Consider the following 21,444-nt stretch of genomic DNA (forward strand, 5'->3'; position numbering starts at 1 on the left):
GGGTATGAAAAATGTTGTGAGCCGTTGATCTGTGGAATATTTAATCTGGACCGTTTGTTTAAGGTTTTTTTTTTTATAGAGGGCTCTAAGTTTAAAGTTTTTCCATTCATAGACTTTTTTGTATTCCTACTTTCCTCTCTACACTTTTAGAAATTATCTTTTTTTACCTCGTTAATTTTTCTTTTAGTTCTTAAAATAATCAAGTTAATTTTAGTATAATTTAGATGTTGAATTTAAACTATTTAAATAAATTTTCTCATATCTAAGTTTATAAATATAAGACACAATACATAAATGCGTTTTTTAACTTGGTCTCATTTGATTTTTATGTCCTTCAATTTTGAGACGTGTGCAAGTAGATATTTAAATTTGTATAAAGTTGAACAAGTAGACCTATATGTGTCCTACATGACATTCTCCACGACAATTCACATTCTATGTGGCATACTATATGAATTATGCCACATAAAATACATATAAGTCTACTTGTTTAATTTTATGCAAGTTTAAGTATCTACTAGTGCACACTCAAATCGTGACAATATACTATAGACAATCTTACAAATCAACCCATACATAAATCATAACACAAGGTAAAACAATAATCTCAATACAAAAAAATAATAATAATCAAACTCAAAGGATGAGAAACTACAAAAATAAACATAAAAGTCAAAAAATCAAATCGAAGTATTTCAATTTTTTGATTTCGATTCTTCGATCAATTTTCAATTGTGACAAATATTCACATCAAATTCAACCAACTTCGATGCAATATTATATTATATTATGTGATTTTAAATTATATATATGTTAAAATACCCTTGAATGTATTGCCTTAAATAAAAGAAAGTACGATAAACAAACCGAAAGCCAAAATATTGAATGCCAACTCCATTAAGAAATGCAAAGAGGCAATCCATTTTACTTGTTCACCAATTGGATCGGGTCAAAGTCGGATCAATCTTATTAAACGGGTTGATCAGTGAATCAACCAATCAAATTGGAGAAAAAAAGATCCAACGGTTCCCGTAGTCTCAAACACGTCAACTCTCTCACTCACTCATAAGCTCACACTGATCATCATCATCAATTCAGCTAAACCCCTTTCATTACACAGCATCAGAAAACAATCGCCGGCCGGCAGATCGGTCAACGGAAAAATGTTTCCGCCGGAGCTTCATACTCGGTCCTTCCGTCCATACATGTCAGCTTCTACTAGTGCACCTTCTCTTTCCACCTCATTTGATGGCGTTTACAGTCCCGAACGGAACCCTAACTCCGTTAATAGTAGATCTCTGAGGAATTCTCGATTCTCACCGACGACGTTCGTTCACAACGCTAGAATCGCTGTCGCGTTGGTTCCTTGTGCCGGTTTTCTCCTTGACCTTGGTGGTACTCCGGTTGTTGCTACACTGACGCTAGGGCTTATGGTAGCTTATATCCTTGATTCTCTGAGTTTCAAGTCTGGTTCCTTCTTCGCTGTCTGGTTTTCACTCATTGCTTCGCAATTTGCTTTCTTCTTCAGCTCCTCGTTGTTTTCGGGGTTTAATTCTGTTATGCTTGGGTTACTTGCTGTATCAGTTTGTAGTTTGACTAATTTCTTGATTGGTGTGTGGGTGTCGCTTCAGTTCAAGTGGATTCAAATTGAGTATCCTACGATTGTGCTTGCTCTTGAGCGGCTGTTGTTTGCATGTTGTCCCATTGTTGCTTCTACTGTTTTTACCTGGGCAACAGTCTCTGCAGTTGGTATGGTTAATTCGGCTTATTATCTTATGGCGTTTAACTGCAGTTTCTATTGGCTTTTCTCAGTTCCTCGTTTATCATCATTTAAAATGAAGCAAGAAGCGAGTTATCACGGTGGTCACGTTCCAGATGATAATCTAATCCTTGGGCAGCTTGAGAGTTGTATTCATACGTTGAATCTATTGTTTTTTCCCCTTCTATTTCATATTGCCTCTCATTACTCGGTTATATTTGTCTCGTGGGCATCTATTTGTGATCTGTTTCTTCTCTTCTTCATTCCATTTTTGTTTCAACTGTATGCCTCGACAAGAGGGGGATTATGGTGGGTGACTAAAAATGAGAATCAGTTGCACAGCATTCGCGTGGTCAATGGAGCTATTGCTTTGTTTGTAGTTGTCATTTGCTTGGAGGTTAGGGTTGTGTTCCATTCATTTGGACGATACATTCAAGTGCCACCACCATTGAATTACCTACTTGTCACTATAACAATGCTGGGAGGGTCAGCAGCAGCTGGTGCTTATGCTCTTGGTATGGTTTCTGATGCTTTTAGCTCAATAGGATTCACTGCTTCAGCCGTCATTGTAAGTGCTGCTGGAGCGATTGTGGTGGGATTTCCTGTTCTGGTATGTATTTTGCATGTTTTGTTTTTCTTAATTTTTACTTTTCTGTTATTCTTTCCATTTCCATGCTGCATGCTGCTATTTGACTTCCTCTGTCTAGTGAAGTTACTTTAGATTTACCCCTTTCAACATGGTGTGAATTAGTTTTAGGTAAACAAAATTCTTTGTTGAAGGACTTCTATATTTGCTCATATTATGTTTGTGCCTAAGTTTAATAGCGTAGTTAGTTTGTATTAGCTGGAAAAGATGCTCGTATGTTCAATCTAGCTTAAATCTAGATTTAATGTGGTTGTTGACTATAAATTCTTGAATTTTGCTAACTTTATTTTGTTTTAGATCTTCATTTCTATGGGAAAATGATATGTAATGTGAGATAAACGTGAAATATCCAAAGAATTTCATAGGAAGGTTTAAATAAAGACAAATCATGTTTCTCCTTGTTTGATGGGGCACCCCTTGGAACGATTTAGATGCCTTTAAAATGAGTGAGTGACCCTTGGCTATAAATTTTCATTGCTCACATTATATCTCCTTAATCTTAAACAATCAATATTACTTGATTCAACTGGGTCCCAATCTAAGATTAGTCGGGATCGGATATGTGAATCTTCTTTATCTAGTCCCCTTACCAAGGCCCATTTTATTTCTAGACAAAGTAGGATATACTAGAAAGTAAGGTTCTCCTAAGTCCACACTTATTTCTACAGTGACATACAAATTTCTACATTCACATAAACCAGTCAGATACCAAACAAACACTAGATCTAATGCAAGTGTAGAAACAACTCAGTTTTGATATCAAAGAATTGATATTATCCAAATCGGATATATGAATTACTGTCTATTTTATTCTAATACCCAATAATGTCTTTAAGACAGCTGGATCTGCTAAAACGGAAGGTCTTATAAATCTCAGACTTGCTTTTACACTGGCATACAAATCTCTACATTGACACGAATCTCTAATATGACCAAGGAAATACCTACAAACACTAAATTTAATGTAAGTGTAAATACAACTTAGTTTGTAATCTCAATAAGTTAAAATCATCCAAATCCTTGGCTTCATTATGTAATATTCAAAGTTTAGTTATTGATTCCAAGAGAATGTAGGTTTACTGAAGAATCTTCATTTGTTTTTTGGGTGAATTTAAGACCGATCTGTTTGTATCCACTATCAAATATAACTTTTGCCAACTTTTCTAGCATATTCTCTCTGGAGAAATTTGTCTGTCATATACTCACATTAATCTTTACATCCATACTTTTACGACACTCATTCTATGAATATCTGGACCTTGAAGGTACATGTATTTACATATAATATTGTTTCCATTTTACAGAATTTGCCTTTGTGCCTATTCCATTAGCACACACGTACCGCGACTCCATTTCAATCCTCCTATTTTCCCCTTGTTTTACATCTTCATCTGTCATGCCATTTTTCTAAGGTTGGATATTTGAAGTGTTTGTATTAGGCACCATAATCTTATCTAATTTCATGTCACCCATCTTATAGGGGGCAAAGCTTGTGGTGCATATTTTCTGTCATACTTCTTCAAGCCCGAGACTCCTTTTAGCTTTTGCTGGACGAACTCACTAGATTCGTCAAACAATATCATTTGCAAATAATTTGTAAATTGTACCAGCCTCATTGGTAAACTATTGGTTAGCGCATTCATATAGGTAGTGGACTACAAGTTCAAGACCGATGAATTTGTAGGTTAATGTAGGACATGGTCAGATCATCTCAACCGATTGTCATTTATTCTACCTCAATGTGTATTACTTGGCCCTTTATCACATATCTTTTTTGCTAATTTGTGTAGCATATCAATGCTAAGTCTGAATTTTATTACGCTCATCTTGTGGATATATTGGACCTTTATAAGGCTAACATGTACACTCATAGTAGTGTTGTTGATCATACAATTGTACAGAACTTCCATTTTATTAAATTTCTTCTTATTGTATTACCACACCCATAGTGTTCCATTTTAACCCTTTTTTAAAAAAAATTACATCTTCGTCTATCATGCCAATTTCTGGAACTAAGGTTGGATACATAAACTGTCTGTATTAGGCAAAATAATCTTATCTAATTTATTGTTGCCCTTTTTATGGAGGCTAAACTTGTTATGCGTGTATTCTGTCAAATGATCATGAGGTTAGGATTGCCAACACTATATTAGGAGAAAACAACTCATTCCCTTGACCAATGTGAGATACTTAGCCCTCCTCTCTCACACACCTAGGTCTGGACACTTCAACAACATAATTAGGTAAAACAGTAGAGTTAGGTATGCTGCTTACACCATGTAAATAAAATTGATCTAGCTCAAGTGGCAAAAGGTGGAGGATTTGTGGCTTAGGTCGCAGGTTCAAGCCCCACACCATGCAAAGCGAAGCCCGGTATTTAAGTGGAGAAGGGTAGAGGGGCGGGCCCATTATCCACCGAGTTTAGAAGGCCGTGATTGGTCCAAAGGGCGGGTCACAAGACGGATTTCTCGGTTATCAAAAAAAAAAAAATACTACAGCAAAAGTGTAGCTCCCTTCAAAAGTGTTACAACTTACAGAGAGAGAGACAGTCTTAATCTAAATTGCTGCCTATATACAATCTAGCACATCAAAGATGTCTTCTGTCCTAGTTAATATATCTTCTTTACACCAAAAATAAAAAAGAGTAAGCAATTCATTTTGATCTTCTGTAAGCTGTTCTGCACATTCTCAAAACTCCTGTTGTTTCTCCCTTTCCAAATTGTCCACCAATTGCATGCTAGGACAAGTTTCCATCTCTTTCTCCTTATGTGAAGCATTGCCATCTCTATTCCAGCTGCTTAGAACTCCTTTAAAGCTCCCTGGTTTCACCCATCTTATGACCGTGTGGGACACTTAACATCTAATATTGACATTCTTAACGCTGTCTTCAACGAACTTGTGATTTCATTGAAATTTTGAATCTTAAATCCTGCAACATAGAATAGCATATCCTATAGTTTTCACTCTATTGATTTTAAGCAGCATGACGTGGACCAGATTACTTGTCTTTATTATGCATGGACGCTGATAGAAACTGATATGAAATAAAATGAAAATGAAACTTTACTAGTTAAATAAAGTGCAAGAATCTTAAACACTGCATTAACCAATAACAATGTCCGTATGGAGTGGACAAATCTCAAGATATAAAGACATAATAATATTTTTCCCTTTTCAGAATTTTCCTAAAATACAAATATTTATAGTAAACATAAATAACTCCTAACAGATAGATAGAAACAGTTACGGCTGTAAATAACTGTTGGTAATAACTTCTACTTAATAACTACTATAGATAATTACTGCTTATATATTATTTTATCCTACTTAATACAAAGAAAGTAAGACAGATAAACTAAGATAGATTATCTCCACATGCTGCTTGCCTATATTTTCTTCTAGAATAAGTCCTTAAAGGAGCATTCGTATCAGTGCATCCTCCCTGAAAAGTTGCCTTGTCCTCAAGGCGAAAAGAAGGAAATTGATCTGCAAGGAGATCATAGTTTTGCCAACTAGCTTCTTTAAGCGGACGGTCAACCCAGTGAATGAGCAAAGAAGAAGAACCAGCTTCTTTAACCCATCGATGTGCAAGAATCTTAACAGGAGATATGGTGAGTTCCCAATCTTCATTAAGAGGAAGAGGGGCTGGTGGTATAACAACTTGCTGACCATGAGCTGGACGGAGCAAAGATACATGAAAAATCGGATGTACTTTGGAGGAAGCAGGAAGCTCCAGTTCATAAGCTACAGGTCCAACACATCGTACAATTTTATATGGTCCAAAAAATCGATGTGGCAATTTTTCGCACCTGCGATGAGCCAAAGAACGTCGATGGTAAGGCTGAACACGTAGAAATACAGAATCTCCAACTTGAAAGGTAACATCTCGATGATGAGAATTAGCTTGCTGTTTCATTCGAGTTTGAGCCTTTAAAAGGTTATCCTTGAGAATTTTCAGCATGGCATCACGATTCAAAAGTTGTTCTTCAAGTTCAGCAATGCGTGTTTCTCCATGAACATAAGGAGAAATGGATGGAGGGTCCCTACCATAAACAACTTTGAATAGGGTAGTTTCTGTGGATGAGTGGAAATCCATGTTAAAAGAAAACTCTGCCCATGGTAGATACTGACTCCATGTACGAGGTTGCTCCATAACAAAGCATCGTAAATACGATTCCAAGCATCTGTTAACTACCTCTGTTTGTCCATCAGATTGTGGGTGGTAAGAGGTACCCATTCTTAGCCTTGTTTGGCTAAGTCGAAAAAGCTCCTGCGGCACTGAGAAAGATAACATCCCGATCAGATAGAATTGACCGAGGAATGCCATGAAGACGCACAATTTCTCTGCAAAAAACCTCAGCAACAATCTTGGCAGTATATGGATGAGAAAGTGGGATGAAATGAGAATACTTGCTGAGACGATCTACGACAACCAAAATTGTATCAAAACCACCAGATTTGGGAAATCCTACAATGAAGTCAAGTGAGACATCTTCCCAAATTCTTTCGGGTATAGGCAAGGGTTGTAGAAGTCCAGCAGGTGCTAGAGCTTGCTATTTGGCTTGTTGACAAGCCAAACAGTTCTGAACAAAGATCTTAACATCATGCTTCATCCTTGGCCAGAAAAAGTTGGAGGAAAAGCGCTTCAAGGTTTTTAAATATCCTCCATGCCCGACAGTAGGTGTATCATGAGACTCTGAGAGAAGCTTTTGTCGAATGGAAGATTGATTCGGAACGACCAACCTTTCCTTGAAATAAAGTTTCTGATCCACAAGATGAAAATCTGATTGTAAAGAAGGATCATAGTGAATAGCTTGAATAATCTCACGAGTATATGTATCTGCTTGGAGAGCATTTTGCCAATTGGAAAAATCCATCGGCACAGGAATAGCAAGAGCCAGAAATTCAGCATTTAATGGCCTCCTTGAAAGAGAATCAGCTCCCAAATTGTCTTTCCCAGCTTTATAAACAATTGTGAAGTCGAAGGGAAGCAAGTTCATTAATAATCTTTGCTGCTCATTAGTAGTAATACGCTCAGAAAGGAAATACTTGAGGCTGCAATGATCTGTTCGGACATAAAAATGATTGCCCAGGAGGTAGTGTTTCCATTTCTGCAAAGTTAAAACAAGAGCAAGCAATTTGCGGTCATAAGTAGACTTCAAACGACTGGAAAAAGAAAGTCCCTTACTAAAATAAGCAATAGGATGGTTATCCTGAAGAAGAATAGCCCCTATTCCTTCTGAAGAAGCATCACATTCCACCACAAATGGCTGAGTGAAATCTGGAAGTTGTAGAACTGGAACAATTGTTAGAGCTTGCTTTAGAAGTTGGAAAGCATTCTCTGCTGAGTTCGACCATTGAAAAGCATTTTTCTTGGTAAGTTCAGTGAGTGGTCGAGCCATCATTCCATAACCCTTCACAAATCTGCGATAATAACTTGTTAACCCAAGAAAACCACGTAACTCCTCCACATTAATTGGTACTGGCCACTCCAAGACAGCTTGAACTTTATCCCAATCAATGCCAACCCCTTTTTCTGAAATCACATGACCCAAAAAAGAAATGTGGACTTGCCCAAATGAGCATTTAGAAGTTTTGGCATAGTAACAATTGTCTCTCAGAAGTTGGAGAGATAGTTCCAAGTGACTGATATGTTGCTCAAAAGTCTGACTGTATACCAAGATGTCAATACAAGAATGAATTTGCGCAGATGTGGTCTGAACAAATCATTCATAGCACATTGAAACGTCGAAGGAGCATTAGTGATACCAAAGGGCATAACAGTAAACTCATAATGTCCAGAGTGAGTACGAAAAGCAGTTTTATGAATGTCGGCTGGATCGACACGTATCTGGTGGTAACCAGAACACAAATCAATCTTCAAAAAAATAGTTGCTCCATGCAATTCGTCCAGAAGCTCATCAATATTTGGAATAGGGTACTTATCTGGAATAGTGATTTGGTTGAGACCTTTGTAATCAATGCACATACGCCATGTATTGTCCTTTTTCTTGACGAGAAGGACAGGGCTAGCAAATGGACTGGTACTTGACCTTATAAAACCCTTTTGGAGTAATTCAGAAACTTGATTTTCAATTTCTGATTTTTGGAAATACGGATAACGATACGGACGGATGTTGGGTGGTCTTGAGTTAGGAATCAAAGGGATAGAATGAATGTGTTGACGAAAAGGTGGTAGGGCATTGGGTTCTTCAAAACTTGATTCAAACTTATGAAGCAAGCTTTGAATATCAATAGGTAGAGAATTACCTGAAGTATCAGCCTCCTTGGAGAAATACTGAAAAGCAACTGGTGCATTTGATTCTTATGGAACCCCTTGAAGTTTATATCGCTTCCCATTTAAATTAAAAATCAAAAACATCTCATTCCAATTTGCTTGAACTGTATTTAAAGAAGCAAGCCACTTAATTCCAAGCACCAAATCTGCTCTTCCAACAGAGAAAAGATAAAAATCTTGATCAATAGTTAATCCAGGGAATTTCACAACAAGATTTTGGCACAAACGGTTGCAACGTATGATATCTCCATTGCCAATCTGAACTCCAAAATAGGGCACAACTTGAGCAGGTAACGGTAATTCTTCAACAATTTTTTCCGAGATAAAATTGTGGGATGACCCACTATCAACCAGAAGCAGCACCTTGCGTTCATTTAAGGTCCCTTGAAGTTTCATTGTTGTGCCTGTTGTGTTACCTAGAAAAGCGTGAAATGAAATTTCAGCATGGTCATTTGTACCTGCATCACCATCAATAATGTCACTTGACATTTGTTCTCCAGATTCACCACTTTCAATGTTGTCATTTGCCTCCATAAGAGTGAGAGATGCTGTCTTGCAACGGTGACCTGGTGCAAATTTTTCATTACACCTAAAACAGAGTCCTTTGGCTATGCGATTCTGCTTCTCTATCTCCCAAGCACGATTCAGAGAAGGACGAGGAGACATCTGTGCAGAATTCGAATTGGTTCGTGATACGTGTTGGTTGCCTACTGATTGGTAAGAAACATCACGTGCAGAACCAGTTTGGATTGTGTTGGATCGTGACAGATTTGACCATTGAGACTTATTCCCACGATTAGAACTAACTTTTTGCTCAAATTCCATTGCAAGGCTCATGGTTTTATAAACAGTTCTAGGCTTATGAATTCTCACATCTGATTTGAGTTCTTCTTTATGCCCATTCATGAAAACCCCCAAGAGACAGTGATCTGGCCAGTCTGTGACTCTAGATGAACGTTTTGCAAATTCTCGACGGTACTCCTGTATTGAACCAATTTGATGCTACACAGATGCTCGTTCGGATTTTGAAACTCTGCAGGCCCATAATTTTCTTGCAATGTTTTAACAAGTTCTTCCCAATAGAGCAAAGTCCGTTCACGATTGATCCAAGAGAAGAGATCAAGCGCATCACCTTCCAGATACATAGCAACAATGTCAACTTTGTGTTCATCTAGAGTTTGATAGTAGCAGAAATATTTTTCTGCCTTCAAAATCCAACCCCTAGGGTCTTCTCCTTCAAATTTGGGAAAGTCCATCTTCGTGTATGGCCTCCGGGGAGGATTTCTTGGCCACCATGTATTATCGATGTCTTCTTTCTCTTCTTTCCAAACATTTGCACTTTTTCCTTTGTTACGAGTTCGATAACTGGTTTCCTCTTGTTGGAATGTGACTAGTCTGGACTTTCAGTGAAGCAACATCTGCTGCCAATGAATCAATTGTGTTTAATTTTGATGCAATAGCAGATAGTTGTTGCGCAAAGGTTTCAACATTGGGAACGTCTTCTTGTGATTGCGAAGTAGAAGATCTGGTATTAACCATATTGGATCAGTCTGCTTTGATACCAAAATGATAGAAACTGATATGAAATGAAATGAAAATGAAACTTTACTAGTTAAATAAAGTGCAAGAATCTTAAACACTGCATTAACCAATAACAATGTCCGTATGGAGTGGACAAATCTCCAGATATAAAGACATAATAATATTTTTCCCTTTTCAGAATTCGCCTAAAAATACAAATATTTATAGTAAACATAAATAACTCCTAACAGATAGATAGAAACAGTTACGGCTGTAAATAACTGCTGGTAATAACTTCTACTTTATAACTACTATATAGATAATTACTGCTTATATATTATATCCTACTTAATACAAAGAAAGTAAGACAGATAAACTAAGATAGATTATCTCCACATGCTGCTCGCCTATATTTTCTTCTAGAGTAAGTCCTTAAAGGAGCATTCGTATCAGACACTCTCAACATCAAATACATACTTGTGAAGCTTCATGTCCTAATTCAAGAACTGTTGGAGGATGTAAATGTTCAATTTATTTGGATAAATCATATTTCATTCATAAGTGGTACACCGAGACAGTGTCTAAACGTATGTAGTTGGTGTATAAGTGGTTAAGCACATATATCAATCAAGCCATCTCTATCCTTACACATTTCGGGATCTTCTCTTTAATCTAACAATGTAGATGAAATAAAAATTTATTTGTTTGATTTTTCAATCTTCTTATTTTTTTTTTGAGATTGGTAATTGTTTCTATTTCTTAAATCAGTACATGGGTTGTACTGAAACCATATTTACATAATAAACTCTAAAGGCACTGTCCTATCCCTATAATGAGTCTAAAACATCATTGATAGAGACAGTGTCATTAGAGTAGATCTGATTACACCAAAAACACAAAGTTAGAATACAATTCAATTTTACTTGCTGCATATTACTTTCCCTATTCTCAAAAACTCTTCAGATTTCTTTCTTTCCAGACAGTCCACCAAATAGTAGCAGGAATGATTCTCCAGTTCTGTTCTTTGCTTGTAATCCTACTTCTTCCCAACTGTATAAGGCCTCTGCCATTCTACCAGGCATGACCCATGAGATGTTTTTGCACCTTAGGAATAGACTCCACAATTGGCCAGTGACCTTGCACTGGATGAACAAGTGATTGACTGTTTCTGCAGTTTCCCCGCAAAAAAAACATCTTGAACACTGTGTAATCCCCCTCTTCATCAAATTCTCCTGTGTCAACACCACTTTCTTAGCCAGTAACCACACAAAACAGGCCTCTTTGTGTGGGATCTTGGCCTTCCAAATGTGTTTCCAGGGCCATTTGGATGCCTGCATAATTGGGTGGTTCAACTTCCTATATGCTGCACTTACTTTAAAAGTCCCAGTACTGTTCCCCAACCACTGCAATCTGTCTTTCCCTGTATCCAAGCCACTAAATTGTTCAATGACGCTGAAGAATTCTGTAACTCTTTGGAATTTCCCAATCATTGAGGTGCCTTCTAAATATAATATTCCACCCATGAGGTGTCCATAGTTCAACTATTGTATTTTGTTGCTGAAGAACCAGAGTATGTATGTTCGGGAAAAGTGTCTCCAGATTTCGTGCTTCATGCCAATGCTCCTTCCAGAATCTAGTTTTAGCACCATCTACCACTTTAATCTTGGTGTTTTGTTTGAATTCATCCCATAGTGATCGGATGGATTTCCATAAACTAACACCATAGGGAGTGGTAACTTCCTTTGTCATCCAATTGTCACTTTCTTCATATTTTGCTTTTATGACTGAGCCCCATAAATTCTGATCATCGTCTCCAAAGCCACTTCATTCTCAAAGCATTGCTTTGATTCTTAAGGTTCTTGATCCCTAAACCCCCAACTCTCTTATCATTGATCACTTTTTTCCATTTGACTAAGTGGTACCCTTTCCTTTCCTTGTTTCCTTGCCACAAAAACTTTCTCCTGATGCTATCCAACCTATTAATGACACCTGGAGGAATAGGAAATAAAGACATCATATATGTTGGAAGTGCATCAAGCACATAGTTGATCAAAGTTAGGTACTGAGACTTCCACCTTGCTAGTTTCATCTCACACTTCTCAATCACCCCATTCCAAATTTCCAAAGATGTGGATTTGGCCCCTAAAGGCATACCCAAATAAGTAGTTGGAAGAGCAACCACTTCACCACCAGAATTAACTTCAAATTTTCCATATTTGGCACTTCATTAACGGGATACAAGAAGCTTTTTCTTCCGTTAACATGAAGTCCAGACATTCCTTCAAACAAGACTAGAATTAGTCTCAAAATTTTGAGGTGGTCCTCTTCCGCATCACAGAATATCAGGGTATCATCAGCATATTGTAGATGAGTTATCTTTAGGCTTTCCCTTCCGGCTCTAGCTACTTCAAAACCTCTTAGCCATCCTTCTCTATTTGCATTCATAATCATATTGTTGAGTCCCTCCATGACTAACAGGAAAAGGAAAGGTGATAAGGGATCACCTTGCCTTATGCCCCTTTGTGAACCGAAAAACCCTGATGGACAACCATTTATCAACACTGAGAAGCTTACTGAAGATATGCAGAATTTAATCCATTGTCTCCATTTGAGACCAAAACCCATCTTCTCTAGCATACCCATAAGAAAATCCCAGTTGACATGGTCATATGCTTTCTCAATATCTAATTTGCATAAGATGCCTGGTTTTTTCAAACTTGACCTGGAATCTATAGCTTCATTAGCTATTAGAACAGCATCCATGATCTGCCTCCCCTTAATAAAAGCTAGCTGTTGTGAATTAACAAGTTTGGACATCACTCGTTTTAGCCTTTCAGTGAGCACTTTTGAGAGAATTTTATAGATGCTTCCTATCAAACTGATAGGTCTAAAGTCCCTTAGTTCTTTAGCACCCTTTTTCTTTGGAATCAAGGCTATGAAGGTAGCATTAAAACTTCTTTCAAACCTCCCTTGGTCATAGAAATGCTGAAAGGTCTTCATGATATCACCTTTGACCACTTCCCAACATTTGATGTAGAACCCCATTGTAAAGCCATCTGGTCCTGGTGCTTTATCCACTGCACATTGCTTTAAACTTCTCAGAACCTCCTCATCAAAATTTCTTTCTAGGTCCTCTATTTCCTCCCCTGTTAGCCTTGGACAGTTTAAGAAATTGTTGCCGGGTCTCCATTGAATATTTTCAGAGTAAAGTTTCTGGTAGAACTCCATTATTTCCCCTTGGATCCTTTCTGGATCTTGGATTATATTCCCCTGAATGAGCAGTTGATCTATGTTGTTATACCTCTTGTGTGCATTAGCCATTTTGTGGAAGAAATTGGTATTCTTGTCCCCTTCCTTTAACCAAACAGATCTTGACCTTTGTCTCCAGTAAATCTCTTCATTTTTTATTAAACCCTCCAGTTTCAGAAGTAAAGTTGCCTTTTCCGTTGCTTCATCTTCTGTCAATGCTCTATCAGTGGCATATTCTCCACAACAGCCAGCTTTTCAAGAACATTCTTTCTCTGTTGGCCAAGACTTCCTTGCTCACTTCTATTCCATTCCTTCAATTTATGTTTCAAAGCTGTTATTATGAAATGGTCTTTTAATTTTTGGGAAATTGTAGAGTTGTCAATAATATTCTTTGTTGGTTTTTAACAGATGTTATATTTGCTTATGAAAAGGTCAGTATAAAGGGTTCTTATAGCTCGATTTAACTTATATTGACCCTTCTCAACCGAGTTGGTAAATGGACCTTTGATTAACCCAGGGACAGGTCAATCGTTGGCAATAGAAGTGTCTAGGTTTTGAAAGCAAGAGTCTTCTGTACAATGCATCGGTTGGAGACACAATGAATCCCTTGGATTAAAAGCCATATATAACTAAGTTTCAATGTCTGTCCATGGCACGTAAGAGTTGAACTGCCATAAAGATATTTGATCTGTTATGTAACATAACAAGCTTTAATATAACAGATGTAGTAACGTATGTTTGTTGAGTACAATTTTTACTAAATGAGCTTTTATACATGCAATGTTCAAGCAATGTGTTGATTCACAGGGTAAATGTTGCAATAATGCAAGCTGTGCACAAGCACACTTTAACAAAAAATAAATATTGTTCTTTTTTAGAACAAATACCGAGTCAATAACAAAAGAATTGCTGTCCAAAAGATTAAATCTGAAAAAATAATGTGTTACACTACTAGATTTTTATTTTTTATTTGTTTTTCAGTTATTCATGTGTGTTCCTAGTCAGCCGTGCACTCGGCCTAATGGCTTTGGGTGCAACCTGCTCTTAAAGATACAATAATTACTGTATCGGCCGAAACTTGGTATTTGACTCAAGTATCGCAAAGATATAAAGGGGGAAGAAGAAAAAAGAAGAGGAGAAAACGTACAATGGCGTATTGCTGTTGAAAATTGTTGAAGTTAATTTAACTTCGGTAGTAGTAGAGGTTTAGGTGCTACTTGTAGTCATTCCATCTGCATCGAAACCCAAGTCCCAAAGTAATTATTTTTAATGCTTTGTTATTCTAACCTGAATATATACTATATTACTAAGTTGCTCGGACTCAGGTGCGAGTGTCCGATACAGGTGCGGATCTAGGGGTCGAATCCTTCATGATCTAATTTTTAAGATTCGGGGATTTGGATCCATGTATGGATACGGGTGAGGGGATTCACCTAAAAATAATTAAAATATCTAAAAATAGAGTTATAAAACCTAAATTATGTGATATTATGTAGAGAACTTGAGGAGAATCCTGGAAGGAGATTAAAGGAAACAGAGTGACATAGAAATTTTTATATAAAAGGTATTCCATTTTCTTCAATTTCACCTTAACTTTTGTATTGATTATAGAAATTGTTAAAACTGTCCCGACTTTCCCATCGATTTTGGTCGAAGTACCCAAAATCGGTTGACCAAATCGTACACGGATCCCACACCCACACTCATGTCGTGTCGACACGGGTGTGGCACCAAAAGTGAAGAGTCCGAGCAACTTAGCTATATTATACAGATGGATTTATTCGGTTTGGTTCAGTATTGTTTCGATTTCTTGTATAAGATTAGAGGCCTACCCAAAGTATTCTATACGGTTACAAATTATATATGAACCTATAGTTTTATTAAGAAAAACCTAAAACATTGGTTTGGTTCGGTCACCTTATAAAGAACCATTGACAACCCTACTTGAAGAAAGTCATTCCTTTTCTTTATCAGCCTTCATTTGCTGTGCTGGCATATCTGCTGTACGTTTTAAAACTAAATTGATGTATGTAAGTGAACCTAAAAGTAGATAAAGGATAACCTCCAGTTCACTAATGAGTGGCAGATACAACTAAGGCAGTACTGCATAAAATTGAACCTAAGGCTAATATTGTAAGGTTGAAATGAAAAGACATGCAAGTTTTTCCCCGAGTTCTTGGTGCATATCTTTGTGATCAGGCTGTAAAATAAATAAAGTGACTTTTTCTTGTGTGATCTTTGCCATAATTGTTGCTTGAATGTGTCTGAGAAGCTCTAAGGCATTCATTATATGGAGTTTTAGTGATTCATACATTCGATTTTTTTAACCAATAAAAATATTTGACATATGCAAATGATCTTTACTTCAATATGCAGTTTGTTCCACTCCCATCAGTGGCAGGATTTTATCTGGCTCGTTTCTTCACGAAGAAAAGTGTCTCATCATACTTTACTTTCGTTGTGCTTGGAAGCTTGATGGTTATATGGTTTGTGATGCACAATTACTGGGATCTGAATATTTGGATGTCAGGCATGCCTTTAAAATCCTTTTGCAAGCTCATTGTTGGTAGTGTTATCCTGGCAATGGCCATTCCTGGTTTAGCTATCCTCCCAGCGCAATTTCGCTTTCTGACTGAGATTGGTTTGATTGGCCATGCTTTTCTGCTGTGTTATATTGAAAATCGCTTCTTTAGTTACTCTAGTGTTTACTACTATGGGTTGGAGGAAGATGTGATGTACCCAAGTTACATGGTAGTCATAACGACATTTATTGGTTTGGCGGTTGTGAGGAGACTTTCCACGGACAACCGCATTGGATCAAAGGCTGTTTGGGTCCTAACTTGCTTATACTCCTCAAAGCTGGCTGTGCTTTTTGTCACATCAAAGGGAGTTTTGTGGGTGTCAGCTGTCCTCCTGCTGGCTGTTTCTCCTCCCCTGCTTCTTTACAGGTATCTCCTGATCCAGATTGATGTGTCCTTGTCCCCTCCCCTCCCCTCCCCCCCACCCCTACCCAACAACTCAATCCCAAGAGAAAGACAAGGAGAAAAACAGACCCCACATACACCTAGGGATGGCAATGGAGCGGTGCGGGTATGGAGCGGGTTTAAGACAATGTGGGGCTGCCCTGGGGCGGGGCAGTCTCTAAGCGGGTGCGGGGCAGAGTGGGGTGGGTCAAAACCTTTGTTTTTAAAAATTATGCGGGTGAGGGTCTCCTCCCTTCTTGTGTTCTAGTGCCTCTTGTTTGATAAAAATCTCAAATAATATAGAAGTTTTCTCGTCTATATTTGAAGTTTATTATCATGTTAGTATTAATATATCAACAGGAAAATATACTCTATCTAAAATTTGAAGTATTTGTTTTGGTTAGTACTGTGATAAACTGATTGTTTAATTTTTCTTGATTTAGCAGTCAAGTGAAAAATGGAGATTATTGGTGCCAATTCCAGTGATGCATTGTTCACACAGTTGAATTATGGAAATTGGATACTATTAATATGACAATTTATTTAAAAGAAAAAAATCAAGGATAACAATAAATTTAAAATATAGTTTCTTTATTTGAGGTTTGGATGCAAAGCTGTATACTTTGATGTGTATATATTCTTGATTACGTGATCACACAAAAATAATTAGGGATCAGATAAGAATTTTGTATGAACCGGGCGGGGTGAGGCGAGACGGGTTTATGCGGGGTGGGGTGGGGCGGGTAGATCAAAAATTTTGCGGGTGAAGCTTTATCCGCCCCACACCGCCCCATTGCCATCCCTACATACACCAAAAGGATTGTGTTCCTTTTTCAGATTCCTAATCTGTTTATATTGCAGGGATAAGTCAAGAACTGCCTCAAAGATGAAACCTTGGCAAGGTTATGCTCATGCTGCTGTTGTTGCTTTATCAGTTTGGTTTTGTCGTGAAACAGTATTTGAAGCTCTTCAATGGTGGCATGGTAGACCTCCTTCTGATGGTTTGCTTTTAGGCTCCTGCTTCCTCTTGACGGGATTGGCTTGTGTTCCTATTGTGGCACTTCACTTCTCACATGTTATGGTATTCCCTCCAACTAATTTGTTGTTGTGTTATATGCTTTCTTTTTCATAGAGTCATTGATGATTAGATCAGTGATTGTTAATAGATCAAATTTATTACTCTAAAAGGAAATGTGCTTAACATGTTGATTTTCTGTTCTGAACCCTTTTAAGAGGGATATATCTTTTACCATAATACAGATATCCGGAACACCAGGAGTGTTCATATATTGTGATTGGAATGGAATAATGTGAATCTTCAAGTTGAGACTGTTTGCTTAAGAATGCCCTCTCTGTTGGTCTGCTAGACCTTATTTAATGTTATTTTCTTGCTTTTAACTGTTCTTCAAACATTTCATGGTCATAGAATAGGGATACTTATATCACAAACATGGGAAGTGCAACCTCCTGATAAGTGTCCTTTTTAATTGTGTAGAAGATTACTTTTCGTGTTTGCTTTAGTTGGAGGTCTTGACTGGATTCACGTAGTTATGAGCTTTTTCTTTTTATCTTGCAGTCTGCAAAGAGATGCTTGGTGCTGGTGGTTGCAACAGGTTTGTTGTTTATCCTAATGCAGCCACCAATCCCCTTGTCATGGACTTACCACTCGGCCGTAATTAAAGCTGCTCGTCAATCTGCTGATGACATTTCTATTTATGGCTTCTTCGCATCAAAGCCTACATGGCCCTCATGGTTGCTTATTGTTGCAATTCTGCTCACTCTGGCCTCTGTTACTTCCACCATCCCAATCAAATACGTCGTTGAATTGAGGATATTTTACGCCATTGCTATAGGCATTTCTCTTGGAATTTACATATCAGCAGAATATTTTCTCCAGGCTGCAATCCTCCACGCTCTCATCATCGTCACCATGGTCTGTACTTCAGTATTTGTTGTTTTCACTCACTTCCCATCTGCTTCAAGCACAAAATTTCTGCCATGGGTATTTGCACTTCTTGTGGCTCTCTTTCCTGTGACATATTTGTTGGAGGGACAAATCAGAATAAATAAAAGCATCCTTGGAGATAATGCAGTGCAAGATATGGGGGAAGAGGACAGCAAACTGGCAACCCTTCTGGCCGTTGAAGGTGCAAGAACTTCTCTTCTTGGTTTATATGCTGCAATTTTTATGCTTATTGCGCTTGAAGTGAAGTTTGAGCTGGCTTCACTGATGCGAGAAAAGGTAACAGATAGGGGTACAGTTAGACACAGCCTTTCAGGTCAAAGTAGCTCTAGTATTGTTCCCCCAAGATTAAGGTTCATGCAGCAACGCAAAGCCTCTGCTGTTCCATCCTTTACAATCAAGAGAATGGCTGCAGAGGGTGCCTGGATGCCTGCCGTTGGCAATGTTGCCACGATCATGTGCTTTGCTATATGCCTGATTTTGAATGTCAATCTAACTGGTGGCTCAAACCGTGCTATTTTCTTTTTAGCACCTATCTTGCTGCTGCTCAATCAAGATTCTGATTTTGTTGCGGGTTTTGGGGAGAAGCAAAGGTACTTCCCAGTAGTAGTTGTCATCTCTTCCTACTTGGTGTTAACTACCGTGTATAGCATATGGGAAAATATATGGCATGGGAATGCAGGGTGGGGATTAGACGTGGGAGGTCCAGATTGGTTATTTGCAGTGAAGAATTTGGCACTTCTGATTCTAACATTTCCAAGTCACATCCTTTTTAATCGGTTTGTGTGGAGCTACAGGAAACAGGCTGACTCAATGCCATTGATGACAATACCTCTAAATTTGCCATCAGTTTTGATGACGGATATTATCAAGGTTAAGATATTGGGACTCCTTGGAGTTATATATTCGTTAGCCCAGTATCTGATCTCTAGACAAGAATATATTTCAGGAATGAAGTATATTTAGAGAAACATAAAATTTTTGTACTATATGTTGTTGGAAATTTTCAAGTGAGGAATGAAATTAAAGATGTTGCTGTTATTAATGGATATTCCTCATGTTGCATTGATTTCGAGTTCGACCTCATATGTGATGTTGAACTGTTGACATTAGAGAAAATCTTCAATTGTGTTGTACAAGTGCAAAATTGTATAGGCATATCTTGTACGAGTTGATAGTGAAAATTTGAGGTAAAATCAAGGTACTTTGTTTTCAAACAAACTACTTAAGTTTTAAATCTAAAAAGATATCCATGTTTCATTATTTAAAATGCCAGTATTGACAAATTAATAACTAGTTAGTTGTACAAAGAATTAAACTTTCTAAAGCACATTCGAATTTTATAATTAAAGTCAGGAGAAATCTACAATTACAGTTTATTTTATTAGTGAAAGGCAAAATGTTTGAATATAGCTTTTAGCTGTTATAGAAAGAAGCGATACAAAAAGTGTACTGGTATTATGATGGAATCCGATGCTACAACATTACTCTCACCGTCTTATGCAATCATCACTCTTCAACCTCAAAATTTCCTATATATAAAGAAATATAAGCCAAGGGGATTCAACATATTTAATGTTATATAGTTTTTCCGGCAATTGATTCAGAGTGGATATATAGATTTGTTTTCTACTCTAGGTACTATATCTTGTCTATGTCGTGAGTCCATCCCTAATCCTATTAGTAGTCAGAGCATTACTCCTATAGTTTCTTGTTACTCAATTTCTGTTTTGTTGAATGCTTGGTCATGATTTCTCTAGTATTTTGTCATGCTTTCTTCATTTCTGTTATTTCTTTTTCCAATCTGCTTTGAACTGTTTCTCTTCGATCTGATGGTCTATCATTAACACAACTACTATTTGGGTAGCTAGCAGAAACTTGTGTATCTTTCTTTGCAATTTCAGTCTCTCACTGTTTTATATCTTTTGTTAATGCACTATACTTGCTCCTACTTTCTATTTGTGTCACATGGCTCTCATTGTTTAAATATTATCATCTTACACAGTGGCGGAGTCTGAAATTCTAGAATTCTAGAATAACACAACTTCCCTTTTCATCTCCCACAATTGTACGTATAAATATACACCCAAGGACTAAGAACTATACTACACAAGAAATGGCTAAGTCGAAAGTTCCAAGACATCAACATTTCGACATGCTCAAGTGTGCAAGAATCAATTGATAAACAATTTCAACAACATTACAAGATAAAACACCATGAAATGAATAGCCATATATCCTATTATTTTCCAGTCACTGAAAGTAATTCGTTTTACTTTCTCAGGTCTTGGCTTCATTAATCATTTGCCTTCTACTATTACTATGTCAACAACGACAACATATCCAGTGGAGTCTGTGAAGGTTACGATGTACACAGACCTTACCCTACCTTTGTAGGGTAGAAAGGTTGTTTCTGGTAGACCCTCGGCACCCTACTACTACTATGTCACTTACAAGAATAGATTTTTCTTTCCCTTTTTAGTCTAAGGAACAACTAAAATATGGTTACTTACTAGTAGTGGTTGAGATAGTGGCAAAGGTAGGCTCTTTTTTCACATTTTGTGAGCAAAGGATGCAACCCCAGGATTTCCAAGGGCTTATCCTTCCTAGTACTACTCTCGTCCAAACACACTTAACTGCGGAGTTCTAATGGGATCCGGTGCGTTAGTACTGGTATGATCGGATCCAGGCCCTTTCTCACTTTGTCTGTCAGTCCCATCCTTTGATCTGTACTGATAACAATGTGCTGCATAAAGAAAAGCAGCAAAATTGATGAGACTCATGACAGTGAGGAGCCAATAGAAGTAGTCGAATCTGCCGGTGTTTATGTTCTGGGAAAGCCAGGATTCTCGTGTTTCGCCTTTTCCCCGTGTGACAGACTTGACAATGCTATTCAAAATGGTGGCTGCAAAACAACCAAGACCACCAGCCACAGCAGCATAAGCTGAACCAATGCTTCTCATTGCATCAGGAGCCTCTTCATACAGAAATTCGAGTAATCCCACTATGCAAAAAACTTCAGCTATCCCAATTAGGCAATACTGG

The 21,444-nt window shown here is 37.6% G+C and overlaps 1 protein-coding gene and 1 pseudogene across 1 annotated transcript; one reads left to right on the forward strand and one right to left on the reverse strand.

Annotated features, from left to right (window-relative positions):
- Window positions 1-1,126: 1,126 nt before the first annotated feature.
- Window positions 1,127-19,468, forward strand: LOC125821797 (uncharacterized). The gene is made up of 4 exons (XM_049501163.1): window positions 1,127-2,369; window positions 15,850-16,421; window positions 17,298-17,517; window positions 18,013-19,468. Exons 1-4 carry the CDS (start codon window positions 1,164-1,166, stop codon window positions 19,363-19,365), a joined length of 3,351 nt encoding a protein of 1,116 aa, XP_049357120.1. The 5' UTR covers window positions 1,127-1,163; the 3' UTR covers window positions 19,366-19,468.
- A 1,500-nt stretch (window positions 19,469-20,968) lies between these two features.
- LOC125821798 (5S ribosomal RNA) lies at window positions 20,969-21,086 on the reverse strand (annotated as a pseudogene).
- Between the last annotated feature and the right edge of the window lie 358 nt (window positions 21,087-21,444).

This window comes from Solanum verrucosum, unplaced genomic scaffold (assembly GCF_900185275.1).
Source record: "Solanum verrucosum unplaced genomic scaffold, falcon-dt-bn FXZP01000210.1, whole genome shotgun sequence".
In the NCBI taxonomy this organism is placed as follows: domain Eukaryota; kingdom Viridiplantae; phylum Streptophyta; class Magnoliopsida; order Solanales; family Solanaceae; genus Solanum; species Solanum verrucosum.